General features: G+C 40.9%; 1 protein-coding gene across 1 annotated transcript in view; it reads left to right on the top strand.

The window, feature by feature from the left end:
* LOC128661353 (uncharacterized) overlaps positions 1-18334 on the top strand; it is a 146767-nt gene that overhangs the window by 86739 nt on the left and 41694 nt on the right. The window contains exon 6 of the mRNA XM_053715617.1: positions 14581-14860. Coding sequence (XP_053571592.1) covers positions 14581-14860 — 280 coding nt within the window. The remainder of the gene's footprint in view (positions 1-14580; positions 14861-18334) is intronic.

Here is an 18334-nt window from a genome sequence, read left to right as displayed (position 1 = left end):
GACAAGGGTAGGTGAAATTGGTGGAGACAATTCCTATCACGGATAGCGGGTAACAACGTGTGATATTGTCACAGACTTCCGGAGTAAGAGAGGGGTGTTTTCATAATCCGTGACTGCCTGTATAACTGTCTCCGTTAATTACAGTTCCTACTAACAGTTGTCAGAGTAAGTTGGCAAAGTATGTGTGACGCAGTCCGCTGCTGCTTCCAGGAAAACAAGGAAAACTCCAAGTGGTTTAGCTTCAGAGGCTAGCTTGATAAGAGAGAGCGCAGGATGTCAGCAGTTGCTGAGTGGTGAGACAAGCACTTCTCTAATCCAAAATACTAAGCACCTGTCTGCACTTGACTGACAGGATTTATAGGGAAAGTGGGTGGAGTATAGTAAAGGTAATATCCTGACACCAAGTAGATTATAGCTAGGTTTAGCAATGCATTGCTAAACCTAGCTATAATCTACTTGGTAATTGCGACCCCATAACAATGCAGCGCAGCTGATATTAATGTGAGTGAGGTATTTTCTTAGGTATTCTGTTAAAACTGCTGGCTGGGGCAATGAACGAACGGCTGATGGTGCCGTGGTTAGGGTTCCAGGGGATGCAATCTCAATGCACTGACTTACCTTCCTGACTTAGTTTCACTTCACAGACAGATCAGTCCCTGCGTTACTGGCTGCATTCACGTAGACAGCTCCCGAGTCCTGCCTCCTTCTTTCCCGCTCTGACCGCTCAGCAGCAAATGTTTAAGAGCGTTGCCATGGTAGCCCGCGGCAACGCTCTGATTTAAAACTGAAAAAAACATCTGAAAACAAACACAAGTTTTTTGGGAAAAAAAGGTTGTTAAAAAAAAAAAAAGTTGTTAAAAAAAAAGTTATTTGTGCTGAAGCTGGGGCCCCCTTGAGAGTTTGACCTGCCGGGCCCGGTTGCAATTTCGATCTCTGCACCACCGATAGTTACGCCCCTGGGTACACAGGTAAGCCTATGTCCATACTTTTGTCTTTTTTAACTTTTGTATTCCCCCTGTATATACAATTTCACATCTTTATAGATATTGATTCAATGTTGATATATAACTTTATGTCAGTATATGCTCTATGTAAAGCTATATATTTCCCCTGTCTGTTCTCCTACACTGGACACTGTCTGCCTGTTACCTAAGCCCCCCTCATGATTTTTACGATACCTCCTCCTCTCCCTGCACTGTCTTTTTAGCTATTCTGTGATTTAAGATATAATCTGTAAATTCCATTGAATTGGTCAGTATTGCTTTAGACTTGATAAAGGAAGGAACTCTTCCGAAAGCTTGTCAACTTATAAATGTATAGTTAGTCCAATAAAAAAAGTATCATTGCTCAATGCAATACTCTTGCTATTTTGATATCTAAATCTCTGGACTAACACGGCTACTCCAATCAACGTATATATATATATATGTATATATATATATATATATATATATATGTGTATGTATCTAATCTAAATTTCTTTTACAAAGATATGACGAGTCCACGGATTTCATCCTTACTTGTGGGGTATTAAAGGGACAGTCTACACCAGAATTTTTATTGTTTTAAAAAATAGATAATCCCTTTATTACCCATTCCCCAGTTTTGCATAACCAACACAGTTATAATAATATACTTTTAACCTCTGTGATTATCTTGTATCTAAGCCTCTGCAAACTGCCCCTTTACTTTAGTTCTTTTGACAGACTTGCAGTTTAGCCAATCACTGCCTGCTCCCAGATAACTTCACGTGCACGAGCACAGTGTTATCTATATGAAATACGTGAACTAACACCCTCTAGTGGTGAAAAACTGTTCAAATGCATTCTGAAAAGAGGTGGCCTTCAAGGTCTAAGAAATTAGCATATGAACCTCCTAGAAGCTTTCAACTAAGAATACCAAGAGAACAAAGCAAAAATGGTAATAAAAGTAAATTTTAAAATTGTTTAAAATTACATGCTCTATCTGAATCATGAAAGTTTATTTTGGCCTAGGCTGTCCCTTTAACCTCCTGCTAACAGGAAGTGGCAAAGAGCACCACAGCAGAGCTGTATATACAGCCCCTCCCCTTCCCCTCCACCCCCAGTCATTCTCTTTGCCTGTGTTATACTAGGAAGACATGGTAAAGTGAGGTGTTAGTTTTAGTTTCTTCAGTCAAGAAGTTTTTTATTTTAAATGGTACCGGTGCGTACTATTTTCCTCAGGGGGATATGGAAGAAGATTTCTGCCCTGAGGTTTGATGATCTTAGCATTTGTAACTAAGATCCACGCTGGTTCCCACAAGACTTCTGAAGGTAACCATGAGACATCTTCAGTGTGGAGACCGGTTTCATGCTACAAGCATCATTAAGGTATGTGCAGCCTTTTTTTCTGAGGAGACTTGGTGTATCAGAACTGGCTGGCATTATTTCCCTGTATGGGAATGGGGTAGGCAGTAAAACCTATTTTAATAAGAGGGGTGTTACTGGAGTCCCTATTTTATATTTATCATTAGTTGATATTTGGGCACTATGTGACATGGGAGACAATATAAGAAACAATGTTTTATGTTTTTTATTTTTGGCACTTAAAACTTATTGGTTTTATGCTTGAGGGTTATATTGTGTGTGTATTTTTACTTTAGTGCAAAACTGCATTTCCATGTGGTGTTGTTTGGGCCTACTCTGACTTTTGACCTTAAGGGGTGGAGCCTATTTTGGCGCAATTTCTTCAGGCTTAGCAGCAGCAAACATTAACTCGGTGGCTCCTGGACTGTGTAGCTGGTCTGAAGGGTTGGAAACTTGATTCGAAGTACCCTGGGGGCAGGTAGGCACCACAGCAGAGCTGTGGCGAGGTGCAGAGTGTATTCTTATCTATCTTTTGACTACATGTTGATATAAGTACTTCTAAAGCCTTATTTCTGCCCTTGCTTCTGGGTGCAGTAATTTTTGGATTAACCAACAATATTAAGTTAAATTTGGGAATAATTTAACGTTTTTTGTGCATTTTGGAAAAATTGTTTACTTTTTCTTTTCTTAAAGGCACAGTACACATTTTTTCTAATGTTTATTTTAAGCTATAAATAAGTGTTTTAAAACAACTTTTGTGGTATTACTAGTCTGTTCAACATGTCTGAAATTGATGTTTCTCATTGTTCTATGTGTTTAGAAGCTATTGTGCAACCCCCTCTAACATTGTGTAACTTTTGTACTGAAAGGGCTTTCCAATGTAAAAAGCATATTTTAAATAAAGTAAGTGTGCCTAGGGATGATTCTCAGTCTGAAGAGAATCAGAATATGCCATCCAATTCTCCCCAAGTGCCCACACAAGCGATGCCTAGTACTTCTAGTGCGTCTAATTCCTTTACTCTGCAGGAGATGGCTGTAGTTATGTCAACTACTCTTACAGAGGTATTGTCTAAATTACCAGTGTTGCAGGGTAAACGCAGTAGGTCAAGTATTAATGTAAATACTGAATCCTCTGATGCTTTATTAGCTATTTCCGATGTTCCCTCACAGTGCTCTGAGTTGGGGATCAGGGAATTACTGTCTGAGGGTGAAATTTCTGATTCAGGTAATGTTTTGCCTCAGACAGATTCGGATGCTATGTCATTTAAATTTAAGCTTGAACACCTCCGCCTGTTGCTTAGGGAGGTTTTAGTGACAATGGATGATTGTGATCCTATTGTGATTCCTCCAGAGAAATTGTGTAAAATGGATAAATATTTGGACGTTCCTACTTACACTGATGTTTTTCCGGTTCCTAAGAGAATTTCGGAAATTATTAGTAAGGAATGGGATAGACAGGTATACCGTTTTTTCCCTCTCCTAATTTTAAGAAAATGTTTCCTATATCAGATACCATTCAGGACTCATGGCAAATGGTCCCTAAGGTAGAGGGAGCTATATCTTCCCTAGCTAAGCATACTACTATACCCATTGAGGATAGTTGTGCTTTCAAGGATCCTATGGATAAGAAATTAGAGGGTCTACTAAAGAAATTATTTGTTAATCAGGGATTTCTTTTACAACCTATGGCTTGCATTGTTCCAGTAACTACTGCAGCAGCTTTTTGGTTTGAGGCTCTAGAAGAGTCTCTTAAGGTTGAGACTCCAATAGATGACATTCTAGATAGAATTAAGGCTCTTAAGCTAGCTAATTCTTTTATTACTGATGCTGCTTTTCAAATTGCTAAATTAGCAGCAAAAAATGCAGGATTTGCTATTTTAGCACGTAGAGCATTGTGGCTCAAATCTTGGTCTGCTGATGTGTCATCAAAACATAAGCTTTTAGCTATTCCCCTTAAAGTTAAGACCCTTTCTTTCATGTAATTGGCAAGAGTCCATGAGCTAGTGACGTATGGGATATACATTCCTGCCAGGAGGGGCAAAGTTTCCCAAACCTCAAAATGCCTATAAATACACCCCTCACCACACCCACAATTCAGTTTTTACAAACTTTGCCTCCCATGGAGGTGGTGAAGTAAGTTTGTGCTAGATTTCTACGTTGATATGCACTTCGCAGCAGGCTGAAGCCCGGTTTTCCTCTCAGAGTGCAGTGAATGTCAGAGGGATGTGAAGAGAGTATTGCCTATTTGAATACCATGGTCTTCCTCTAGGGGATCTATTTCATAGGTTCTCTGTTATCGGTCATAGAGATTTCTTCTCCTACCTCCCTTTTCAGATCGACGATATACTCTTATATACCATTACCTCTACTGATTCTCGTTTCAGTACTGGTTTGGCTATCTACTGTATGTAGATGAGTGTCTTAGGGTAAGTAAGTCTTATTTTATTCATGACACTCTAAGCTATGGTTGGGCACTTTATATGTAAAGTTCTAAATATATGTTTTAAACTTATATTTGCCATGATTCAGGATAATCAGTATTCCTTCTTTCAGACTGTCAGTTTCATTTTTTGGGAAAATGCATATGAATTTTTATTTTTCTTACCTTAAAAATTTTCAATTTACTTTTTTTCTAAATTGCAGGCTGTTAGGCTCGCGGGTGCAGAAAATGCTTCAATTTATTGCGTCATTTTTGGCGCGAGACTTTTTTGGCGCAAAAATTTCATCATTTCCGGCATCATAGTTGACGCCGGAAGTTTTCACGTGGTTGCGTCATTTTTTACGTATGTGTGTGGCGGACGTTTTTGGCGCCAAAAAATATGGGCGTCATTCTTGGCGCCAAAAAATGTGGGCGTTATACTTGGCGCCAAAAATGTGGGCGTCATACTTGGCGCCAGTTTTTTTCACATTATTTCAGTCTCACTTTTTAGTTGCTTCTGGTTTCTAGAGGCTTGTTTTGTTTTGCATTTTTTCCCATTCCTGAAACTGTCATTTAAGGAATTTGATAATTTTGCTTTATATGTTGTTTTTTCTATTACATATTGCAAGATGTCACTACCTGACCCTGGATCAGAATCTACTTCTGGAAAGACGCTGCCTGATGTTGGTTCTACCAAAGCTAAGTGCATTTGTTGTAAACTTTTGGTAACTGTTCCTCCGGCTGTAGTTTGTGTTAGTTGTCATTATAAACTATCTAACGCAGATAATATTTCCATTAGTAATAATCCATTACCTGTTGTTGTTCCTTCAACATCTAATGTTCAGGATGTTCTTGTTAATATAAGAGAATTTGTTTCTAATTCTATTCGGAAAGGCTCTGTCTGTTATTCCTCCTTCTAGTAAACGTAAAAGGTCTTTTAAAACTTCTCATATTTCAGATGAATTTTTAAATGACCGCCATCATTCTGACTTATCTATTTCTGATGAGGATCTATCTGGTTCAGAAGATTCTGCCTCAGATATTGACACTGATAAATCTTCATATTTGTTTAAGATGGAGTTTATTCATTCTTTACTTAAAGAAGTGTTGATTGCATTAGATATGGAGGAGTCTAGTCCTCTTGATATTAAAACTAATAAGAGTTTAAATTAAGTTTTTAAACCTCATGTAGTTATTCCAGAAGTTTTTCCAGTTCCTGATGCTATTTCAGAAGTAATTTCTAGGGAATGGAATAGTCTGGGTACTTCATTTACTCCTTCTCCAAGGTTTAAGAAATTGTACCCTTTGCCATCTGATAGATTAGAGTTTTGGGAAAAAATCCCCAAAGTTGATGGGGCTATCTCTACTCTTGCTAAACGTACTACTATTCCTACAGCAGATAGTACTTCTTTTAAGGATCCTTTAGATAGGAAGCTTGAATCCTTTCTAAGGAAGGCTTATTTATGTTCAGGTAATCTTCTTAGACCTGCTATTTCTTTGGCTGACGTTGCTGCAGCTTCCACCTTCTGGTTGGAGGCTTTAGCGCAACAAGTATCAGACCATAATGCTTATAGCATTGTTAAACTTCTTCAACATGCTAATAACTTTGTTTGTGATGCCATTTTTGATATCTTTAGAATTGATGTCAGGTATATGTCTTTAGCTATTTTAGCTAGAAGAGCTTTATGGCTTAAGTCTTGGAATGCAGATATGACTTCTAAGTCAACGTTGCTTTCTCTTTCTTTCCAAGGTAATAAATTATTTGGTTCTCAGTTGGATTCAATAATGTCAACTGTTACTGGGGGGAAGAGAGCCTTTTGCCTCAGGACAAAAAATCTAAAGGTAAATATAGGGCTGCTAATCGTTTTCGTTCCTTTCGTCAGAATAAGGAACAGAAGCCTGACCCTTCCCCTAAAGGAACAGTTTCCGTTTGGAAACCTTCTCCAGTCTGGAATAAATCCAAGCCTTTTAGAAAGTCAAAACCAGCTCCCAAATCCGCATGAAGGTGCGGCCCTCATTCCAGCACAGCTGGTAGGGGGCAGGTTACAATTTTTCAAAGATGTTTGGATCAATTCGATTCTTTGGATTCAGAACATTGTTTCACAAGGGTACAGAATAGGTTTCAAGGTAAGACCGCCTGTGAGAAGATTTTTTCTCTCAAGCATTCCAGTAAACCCAGTAAAGGCTCAGGCATTTCTGAAATGTGTTTCAGACCTAGAGTCGGCTGGGGTAATTGTGCCAGTTCCAGTTCTGGATCGGGGTCTGGGGTTTTACTCAAATCTGTTCATTGTACCAAAGAAGGAGAATTCCTTCAGACCAGTTCTGGATCTAAAAATATTGAATCGTTATGTAAGGATACCAACATTCAAAATGGAGACTATAAGGACTATTCTGCCTTTTGTTCAGCAAGGGCATTATATGTCTACAATAGACTTACAGGCTGCATATCTTCCTATTCCAATCCATCCAGATCCCTTTCAGTTTCTGAGATTCTCTTTTCTAGACAAGCATTACCAGTTTGTTGCTCTTCCGTTTGGCCTAGCAACAGCTCCAATGATCTTTTCAAAGATTCTCGTGCCCTTCTCTCTGTAATCAGAGAACAGGGTATTGCGGTATTTCCTTATTTGGATGATATCTTGGTACTTGCTCAGTCTTTACATTCTGCAGAATCTCATACGAATCAACTTGTGTTGTTTCTTCAAAGACATGGTTGGAGGATCAATTTACCAAAGAGTTCCTTGATTCCTCAGACAAGGGTAAACTTTTTGGGTTTCCAAATAGATTCAGTGTCCATGACTTTGTCTCTAACAGAAAAGAGACGTCTGAAATTGGTTTCAGCTTGTCGAAACCTTCAGTCTCAATCATTCCCTTCGGTAGCTTTGTGCATGGAAATTCTAGGTCTCATGACTGCTGCATCGGACGCGATCCCTTTTGCTCGTTTTCACATGAGACCTCTCCAGCTTTGTATGCTGAACCAATGGTGCAGGGATTATACAAAGATATCACAATTAATATCCTTAAATCCCAATGTTCGATCTTCTCTGACTTTATCGTTTAATTCAATGGGCCTCTTTTGTTCGTCTAACCTGGACTGTGATCTCAACAGATGCGAGTCTTTCAGGTTGGTGAGCTGTATGGGGATCTCTGACAGCGCAGGGGGTTTGGGAATCTCAGGAGGCAAGATTACCAATCAACATTTTGGAACTCTGTGCGATTTTCAGAGCTCTTCAGTTCTGGCCTCTTCTGAAGAGAGAATTGTTTATTTGTTTTCAGACAGACAATGTCACAACCGTGGCGTATGTCAATCATCAAGGTGGGACTCAGAGTCCTCAGGCTATGAAAGAAGTATCTCGGATACTTGTATGGGCGGAATCCAGCTCCTGTCTAATTTCTGCGGTTCACATCCCAGGTATAGACAATTGGGAAGCGGATTATCTCAGTCGCCAGACGTTACATCCGGGCGAATGGTCTCTTCACCCAGAGGTATTTCTTCAGATTGTTCAAATCTGGGGACTTCCAGAAATAGATCTGATGGCTTCTCATCTAAACAAGAAACTTCCCAGGTATCTGTCCAGATCCATGGATCCTCAGGCGGAAGCAGTGGACGCGTTGTCACTTCCTTGGAATTATCATCCTGCTTATATCTTTCCGCCTCTAGTTCTTCTTCCAAAATTGATTTCCAAAATCCTAATGGAGCGTTCGTTTGTACTGCTGGTGGCTCCAGCATGGCCACACAGGTTTTGGTATTCGGATCTCGTTCGGATGGCCAGTTGCCAACCTTGGACACTTCCGTTAAGGCCAGACCTTCTATCTCAAGGCCCATTTTTCCATCAGGATCTCAAATCATTAAATTTGAAGGTATGGAGATTGAACGCTTAATACTTAGTCATAGAGGTTTCTCTGATTCAGTGATTAATACTATGTTACAGGCTCATAAATCTGTGTCTAGAAAGATTTATTACCGAGTTTGGAAGACTTATATTTCTCGGTGTTCTTCTCATAAATTCTCTTGGCATTCTTTTAGAATTCCTAGAATTTTACAGTTTCTTCAGGATGGTTTGGAAAAAGGTTTGTCTGCAAGTTCCTTGAAAGGACAAATCTCTGCTCTTTCTGTACTTTTTCACAGAAAGATTGCTAATCATCCTGATATTCATTGTTTTGTACAGGCTTTGGTTCGTATTAAGCCTGTCATTAAGTCAATTTCTCCTCCTTGGAGTCTTAATTTGGTTCTGAGGGCTTTACAGGCTCCTCCGTTTGAACCTATGCATTCTCTGGATATTAAATTACTTTCTTGGAAAGTTTTGTTCCTTTTGGCCATCTCTTCTGATAGAAGAGTTATCTGCTCTTTCTTGTGAATCTCCTTTTCTGATTTTTCATCAGGATAAGGCGGTGTTTTGCAGACTTCATTTAATTTTTTACGTAAAGTTGTGAATTCTAACAACATTAGTAGAGAAATTGTTGTCCCTTCTTTATGTCCTAATCCTAAGAATTCTCTGGAGAGATCTTTACATTCTTTGGATGTAGTAAGAGCTTTGAAATATAATGTTGAAGCTACTAAAGATTTCAGGAAGACTTCTAGTCTATTTGTTATCTTTGCTGGTTCTAGGAAAGGTCAGAAGGCTTCTGCCATTTCTTTGGCGTCTTGGTTAAAGTCTTTGATTCATCATGCTTATGTAGAGTCGGGTAAATCCCCGCCTTAAAGGATTACGGCTCATTCTACTAGGTCAGTTTCTACTTCCTGGGCTTTTAAGAATGAAGCTTCTGTTGATCAGATTTGCAAAGCAGCAACTTGGTCTTCTTTGCATACTTTTACTAAATTCTACCATTTTAATGTTTTTTCTTCTTCTGAAGCAGTTTTTGGTAGAAAAGTACTTCAGGCAGCTGTTTTAGTTTGATTCTTCTGCTTATAATTTCAGTTTTTTTTCAGTTTTTTTCATTATGTGATTAAAACTTTTTGATTTGGGTTGTGGATTATTTTTTCAGCGGAATTGGCTGTCTTTATTTTATCCCTCCCTCTCTAGTGACTCTTGCTTGGAAGTTCCACATCTTGGGTATCTGCTATCCCATACGTCAGTAGCTCATGGACTCTTGCCAATTACATGAAAGAAGACATAATTTATGTAAGAACTTACCTGATAAATTCATTTCTTTCATATTGGCAAGAGTCCATGAGGCCCACCCTTTTTGTGGTGGTTATGATTTATTATTCCAATTCCTTGTTTGATGCTTTTGCTCCTTTCACCCCACTTCTTGGCTATTCATTAAACTGAATTGTGGGTGTGGTGAGGGTGTATTTATAGGCATTTTGAGGTTTGGGAAACTTTGCCCCTCCTGGTAGGAATGTATATCCCATACGTCACTAGCTCATGGACTCTTGCCAATATAAAAGAAATGAATTTATCAGGTAAGTTCTTACATAAATTATGTTTTTTGGGCCAGAATTGAAGGAGATCATTTCTGATATTACAGGAGGTAAGGGCCATGCCCTACCTCAGGATAGGTCGGTTAAAATGAGGGGTAAACAGAATAATTTTTGTTTCTTTCGGAACTTTAAAGGAGGGCGCCCCACTTCTTCTTCTTCCACAAAGCAGCATGAACGGGTGGCCCCCGATCCGGGACTGGATCTAGTAGGGGGCAGACTTTCTTTCTTTGCTCAGGCTTGGGCAAGAGATGTTCAGGATTCCTGGGCACTAGAATTAGTGACCCACGGTTATCAATTGGAATTCAAGGATTTTCTCTTAAGAGGGAGATTTCATCTTTCAAAATTATCAACAAACCAGATAAAGTGAGAGGCGTTCTTACGCTGTGTAAAAGACCTTTTTACTATGGGAGTAATCTGTCCTGTTCCAAAATTGGTTACCTTCATATTCCAATCCACAAAGATCATCATCGGTTTCTAAGGTTTGCCTTCTTGGACAAACATTATCAGTTTGTGGCTCTTCCTTTTGGGTTGGCCACAGCACCCAGAATCTTCACAAAAGTTCTAGGGTCTCTTTTGGCGGTTCTCAGACCGCAAGGGATAGCGGTGGCACCTTATCTGGACGATGTTCTGATTCAGGCGTCAACATATCATCTGACAAAATCTCACACGGACACAGTGTTGTCTTTTCTGAGAACTCACGGCTGGAAGGTGAACATAGAGAAGAGTTCACTTGTTCCACAGAGAAGGGTTCCTTTCTTGGGAACTCTGATAGACTCGGTAGCCATGAAAGTCCATTCCTTGGCCATCAGTGGCTCAGTGTATGGAGGTAATCGGATTAATGGTAGCAGCAATGGACATCGTTCTGTTTGCTCGCTTTCATCTCAGACCACTGCAACTGTGCATGCTCGGTCAGTGGAATGGGGATTATGCGGATTTATCTCCAAAGATAATTCTGGATCAAGAGATCAGAAACTCTCTTCTTTGGTGGTTGTCGCCAGATCATCTGTCCCAGGGGACTTGTTTCCACAGACCCTCATGGGTGATAATGACAACAGATGCCAGCCTTCTGGGCTGGGGTGCAGTTTGGAACCCCCTGAAGGCTCAGGGTGTTTGGACTCAGGTGGAGTCTCTACTTCCAATCAATATTCTGGAACTGAGAGCAATATTCAATGCGCTTCAGGCGTGGCCTCAGTTGGCTTCGGCCAAATTCATCAGATTCCATTCGGACAACATAATGACTGTGGCATATGTCAATCATCAGAGGGGAACAAGGAGTTCCTTAGCGATGATAGAAGTATCCAAGATAATCAGTTGGGCAGAGGCCCACTCTTGTCATCTGTCAGTGATCTACATCCCAGGGGTAGAGAACTGGGAAGCAGATTTTCTAAGTCAACAGACTTTTCATCCAGGGGAGTGGGAACTTCACCCGGAGGTATTTGCCTCATTGATTCTCAGATGGGGCAGACCGGAATTGGATTTGATGGCATCTCGTCAAAATGCCAAGCTTCCAAGATACGGATCCCGGTCAAGGGATCCTCCGGCCGAACTGATAGATGCCTTGGCAGTACCTTGGTTGTTCAGCCTAGCTTATGTGTTTCTGCCGTTTCCTCTCCTCCCACGCGTGATTGCTCTAATCAAACAGGAGAGAGCTTCAGTGATCCTGATAGCGCCTGCGTGGCCACGCAGGACTTGGTATGCGGATCTAGTGGACATGTCCTCTCTGCCACCGTGGAAACTTCCGTTGAGACAGGACCTTCTCATTCAAGGTCCTTTCCAACATCCAAATCTAATTTCTCTGCAACTGATTGCGTGGAGATTGACCGCTTGATTTTATCGAAGCGAGGATTCTCTGATTCAGTTATCAATACTTTGATACAGGCTAGAAAGCCTGTCACTAGAAAGATCTATCATAAGATATGGCGTAAATATCTTTATTGGTGTGAATCCAAGGGTTACTCATGGAGTAAAGTTAGGATTCCTAGGATTTTGTCTTTTCTCCAAGAAGGATTGGAGAAAGGGTTATCAGCAAGTTCCTTAAAGGGACAAATTTCAGCTTTGTCAATTCTGTTTCACAAACGTTTGGCAAATGTATCAGATGTTCAGTCTTTTTGTCAGGCTCTATCTAGAATTAAGCCTGTATTTAGACCTATAACTCCTCCCTGGAGTTTGAATTTAGTTCTTCGAACTCTGCAAGGGGTTCCATTTGAACCTATGCATGCCATAGATATTAAACTATTATCTTGGAAAGTTCTGTTTTTGGTTGCTATTTCTTCTGCTCAAAGAGTTTCTGAGCTTTCAGCATTACAGTGTGATTCGCCTTATCTCATATTTCATTCTGATAAGGTGGTTTTACGTACCAAACCTGGGTTCCTTCCTAAGGTTGTTTCGAATAAGAATATTAATCAGGAAATTGTTGTTCCTTCCTTTTGTCCTAATCCTTCTTCTAAGAAGGAGCGTCTGTTACATAACTTGGACATGGTCCATGCCTTAAAGTTTTACTTACAGGCAACTAAGGATTTCTGTCAATCATCTTCATTATTCATTGTTTATTCTGGAAAGCGTAGGGGTCAGAAAGATATGGCTACCTCTGTTTCTTTTTGGCTGAGAAGTATCATCTGCCTGGCATATGAGACTGCTGGACAGCAGCCTCCTGAAAGAATTACGGCTCATTCTACTAGGGCTGTGGCTTCCACATGGGCTTTTAAAAATGATGCATCTGTGGAACAGATTTGTAAGGCTGCGACTTGGTCGTCCCTTCACACTTTTTCCAAATTTTACAAATTTGATACTTTTGCTTCTTCTGAGGCTATTTTTGGGAGAAAAGTTCTTCAAGCAGTGGTGCCTTCCATTTAGGTTCCTGTCTTGTTCCTCCCTTTCATCCGTGTCCTATTGCTTTGGTATTGGTTTCCCACAAGTAAGGATGAAATCTGTGGACTTGTCATATCTTTGTAAAAGAAAACTAAATTTATGCTTACCTGATAAATTACTTTTTTTTACAATATGATGAGTCCAGGGCCGTCTTTAATATTGACTGGACCCTCTGCAAAAATTTTCTTGGGCCCCCACCCCCTAGCCCATGCAATTTTGCTCTCCACCCCAACATCCCAAAAAACAACTAAATCAAATTTTTTTTTATTTTTTTAATTATTAGCCCAGTGGTGGATCATCCACTGCTGGGTTAATCATTTAAAAAAAATGAAATAAATTGCAATATGTGAAACTGGACCTAAGCAGTACTAATAAGTAAATAAATATATAAATTCCTCCACTGTGGATTCATTTAATATTCTTTTGAATGTGATTCTGGTGGGAGGTTAGCTGGTTAAACAGATTTAGGGCAGCCAACAGGAGCAAAGCAAGGTAGAGACTGAGGAGGAAGCATGGAGGTGCAGACAAATATACGTTTACTGACTAGAACAGCAGAACTACTATGGGAAGCTGTAAAATCTGAGACAGAGAGAAAATAAAAACTATAAAAATAAACCTTACACACAGAACTCAGGTTAGAAAAGAAATCCAAAACATACACACGAATGAATATCAGAAGATGGCTTTACGGAGTCAACAAAAGTACTATGAATTCGGTGATAAACCTGGGAAGTTATTAGCAAGGGCCCTCAAAAGAAAACATCTAAAAACACACATCCACTCTCTAGAGGACAAACACAATTTCGCACACACCAATAGCCTGGACATAGCAGAGACTCTAAGAGCATACTACCACAAACTATACAATATACAGAACCCCTCCCACCCTCTGCCAGAAGGAGAGGAGAGCTCGACTTCTTTAGCTATGAACCAATATTTGGACTCAATCACATTACCCTCGCTCTCACAGACAGAGACGGATGCTCTAGACACCCCTTTCACTTCTGAAGAAGTCTCACATACTATTGACGACCTGCCGACAGGCAAAAGCCCGGGCACAGGTGGCTTTAGCGCTAAATACTACAAGCTTTACAAATCTATTCTGTCTCCTCATCTGGCCTGCTTATTTAATTCCATAGACACCTCCCAGGGTTTCCCTCCTTCCATGCTCTTAGCCCACATCACGACCATCCCCAAGCCGGTTAAACCCACTAACAAACCAGAAAACTTTAGACCAATATCACTTCTCAATGTTGATATCAAGATTTTTGCAAAAATCCTCTCTAATAGATTAAACAAATTTTTACCAAACTTAATCTCACCTGACCAGGTTGACTTTGTACCCGGCCGTGAGGACAGGGATAATACTATAAAGGCCACCCTGCTTGGAAACTATGCACAAATAAACAAGATCCCGTCGATCCTGGTGTCTACTGATGCAGAAAAGGCCTTCGACAGGATTAGCTGGAAGTTTTTGAAGGCGGTCCTGTCGAAGATGGGGTTTGGCCAAGTCTACATGCATATAATCTTCTCCCTCTACACAGCCCCCTCTGCTCACCTCTGCTCAAGTCAGGGTCAATAACATCCTCTCCAATCCATTCAACATAATGAACGGCACCAGGCAGGGTTGCCCCCTGTCGCCGCTATTATTTGCCCTGGTTATGGAGGCTCTGGCCCAGAGAATTAGAGTTAACAAGAAAATTAAGGGTATCCGGATTGGGGACCAGAAACACAAGTTGTCCATGTACGCAGACAATGTCCTGCTCTCCCTGACAGACCCCATTACGTCACTCTCTGAGGCTTTGAAAGAATTCGAGATATACGGTAAATGCTCAAACTTTCACCTAAATAAAACTAAATCCGAAATATTAAATATTAATCTTCCAAAATGAGAACTCAGCCAACTGTCTTCCATGTGCCCTCTACGTATCCAAACCCGCACCCTTAAATACCTAGGGATTTATCTCACCCCCTCTATGGAAGCTCTCTACGAGGCTAACTACACAAACTTACTCACCATGATCACTGGGGATCTCTCCTCTTGGAGAAATAAACCGGTCTCCTGGCTGGATAGAATTGGCATTGTAAAAATGAATACACTACCTAGAGTTCTGTACTATCTCCAAACACTCCCGATTCCTCTACCCACACACTACCTACAGAAATTACAGGGCGTGTTGGAGGAGTTTATCTGGAAAGGTGTTAGGCCGCGAATTGCACGAAAAACCCTCTACTTAGCAAAAGACAAAGGAGGTCTGGGGGTACCTAGCCTAGTTACATATAAAAAAGCCATTAACATTCAGCACCAAGTAGAATGGAGTCACAATTCTCAAGATAAAACTTGGGTTCAAATTTGTAGGACAATCCTGGGAGTGCAGAATATGGGAACCCTGGGATGGACCTCAGCTAAATCCCGACCAGAACTAATAAATAGTTATCCTATCCTTAGAGAATTTTTCAAATGTTGGGACCAATTAATAGTAGAACACTCACATATTACCTCCAACCCCTCACCTCTTACACCATTCCTGGACAATCCAGACATACCCTTCACAAGTGCACAACGTACCCAGATTGACAAAACCCAGATCTCACAGACGTCCTTCCACCGACTTCTCGCGGAGCAGATGCTTAGAGACAGGGCTGATCTAGGGAGGTCAGGACTCGAAATCTCCTGGTATTTTCACACACAACTCCAACACTTTTTGAAGACACATAAAAGACCAAGCAATATAACCAGACACCTAACCATCTTAGAGTCCCTGTGCCTCCTGCAGCATACGCCCAAACACCTGATCTCCATAGCTTATCGCCTACTCCTCTCACATAGAGAAACCCCACTGCCTGGTTATGTAAAACAATGGAATAGAGAAATTACTCCCCCACCAAGTGACAAGGATTGGGGAAAATTTTTTAAGACACACTCAAAGATATCTGTCTCAGCGAGAGTGTTAGAGTCTAACTACAAATACCTGTCCGGGTGGTATCTTACGCCTGACAGGTTGCAGAAGATATATAAACAGACAGATGGGAGGTGTTGGCGGGGTTGTGGGGAGACTGGCACTCTTATACATATTTCGTGGGGGTGTGGGAACATCGGGCCATATTGGCACTCGGTGTTGGACATAATGAAACGGTGATTGGGGCATCCCTGACCAGGTCACCTGGTCTTCTATTGTTTCATGGCCTCCCTAAATTTAAAGATAAGCCTACAAAACAGCTTTTTTTTATTATGCTTAATAGCGCCAAGTCCCTTATCCCTAAGAAGTGGAAGAGCACAGAAGTGCTGCTGGTGAAGGATTGGACTGCCCAAGTAGACAGATACCTTCAGTTGGAAAGGTACAGATTTCTGAGAGATGACAGAATAGAAATACACGAATATATGATGGAACTCCGGTGATAACCGGCCAGGGGCCTGGTATCTAAAGACTTGTTTGGCCGGGGCGATGATGCGATCTCAGCAGATGTGTCATGACTCGGTTAGGAATCCTCACTTTCCCTGGGGAGGTCCGGCTGTCTCCCTTTCCCTAGCCCCTTCCACACACTGGTTTACCCTCCCTCCCCCCTCCCTCCATTCCCCTCCCCCTCTTCTTTTTTTTTTTTTTTCTTCCCCTCCTTCTCCCTCCCTCATGCTTCTCTTCCTTTCTCTTCCTCTGCTCACATTCATTTCTGACGTGGGTATGTGAGCTAGCCCATGTCCGAACTATATGTTATTTACCTCAATTATACATTATACTGTTATGATAATTTGTTGTACAGCAAAGAAGGCATATTTGGACAGTGGAGTCACCCTTGAACTTTTTGCCACGCTGGCCCCATTTGTGGGCAATCAGGACCTTTGACCCATACTTGTCCCCACTGTGAACATTGTACCTAAACCCAATGTATCTTAAGACATTTGCTGTATGTATCATTTTCTTTTTCATTTATTCTTGAATAAAGCTTTGAAAACCAAAAAATAAAAAAAATAAAAAATAAACCTTACATTAATGTGTGCAGTATCAGCATGACACTATACATCAGCCACAGCAGCACATGTCACTTCTTTGCTAGGAACAAGTTCCCTCTCACCCTGCACTAGACAATGCTGCATGGGGAGGGGCGTATGTGCACTCACTTATTCTTCCCACTGACACCTTTCTACGAAGCACTGTTCCCCTAACCAACTTCAGTTAGTTGATCTTAGGGCCACAGCAGAAAGAGCAGGGCTAAGGGGACCAGCAGACTGGATGCTGTCTGTCCAAGGCTGCATGGATACAGTGTGAGATGAGTCACACAGCCTCAAGACTGAAGACAGCAGTGTATGCAGCTGCACAGATGCTCAAATCCTCATGTGCCTGCCGCTCCAGCTTTCTGCTGCATGAGCCTACAGTTAGCCCTACCCAGAAACAATCCCCACAACCAGAGCAGTTACCTGGTAACAGTGGTAACCCCAGTAGGACCTTTTCTGATGCAGTGGAAATGGCTGGATGCCGAGTTAGGGCTTTGCATTCAGTGCTACACAGTGCACATCTAAAACAGCACATGGCAATAGCTTGGCATGTCACATGACACCGGCACGGTCTGGCACAGTTTTTTAAAAAAAAAAAAAATATATATAAGCAGAGTACTTTTGACTTTGACAGTATTAGGACTGAATGTGTGTGTTCCCCATGTCACATCATCAGTCGGGTATGAACCATAAAAACATTTTTTTTTTTTTTTTAGGACTCTTGGGCCCCTCAACAGAGACTGGGCCCTGGGCAGCTGCCCCTTTTGCCCTGTGTTAAAGACGGCCCTCCCTGTTATTTTAAGACAGGTTTATTTTATTTTTTGAAAACTTCAGTCACCTCTGCACCTTTTTAGCCTTTCCTTTTCTCTTCCTATAACCTTCGGCCGAATGACTGAGGGTGGAGGGGAAGGGGAGGGGCTATATATACAGCTCTGCTGTGGTGCTCTTTGCCACTTCCTGTTAGCAGGAGGTTACTATCCCACAAGTAAGGATGAAATCCGTGGACTCGTCATATCGTAAAAGAAAGTAATTTATCAGGTAAGCATAAATTTAGTTATTTAACAAAAAACGGTTGATGATACCTAGGTATCCAACTATAGGGGAGCGCTATAACAAGACAAAATAAATAAATTTGCACAATTATGTATATAACAAATACCAGTAATGTACAAACATATGACTATTATAAATGGACACTTAACTGGATCCTTGACCTAAGCAATGAAGTTTAAGCCAATATTGATTAATGTCCTGAAATCTTCTATAAAGTCCTGTATTAAAGATATCTAATGTAATTGACGTTTAGA

The sequence above is a fragment of the Bombina bombina genome, chromosome 5 (genome assembly GCF_027579735.1).
Source record: "Bombina bombina isolate aBomBom1 chromosome 5, aBomBom1.pri, whole genome shotgun sequence".
Taxonomy (NCBI): domain Eukaryota; kingdom Metazoa; phylum Chordata; class Amphibia; order Anura; family Bombinatoridae; genus Bombina; species Bombina bombina.
The sequence above is the reverse complement of the archived record's forward strand: the minus strand, read 5'-3'. Positions and strand labels throughout refer to the sequence as shown.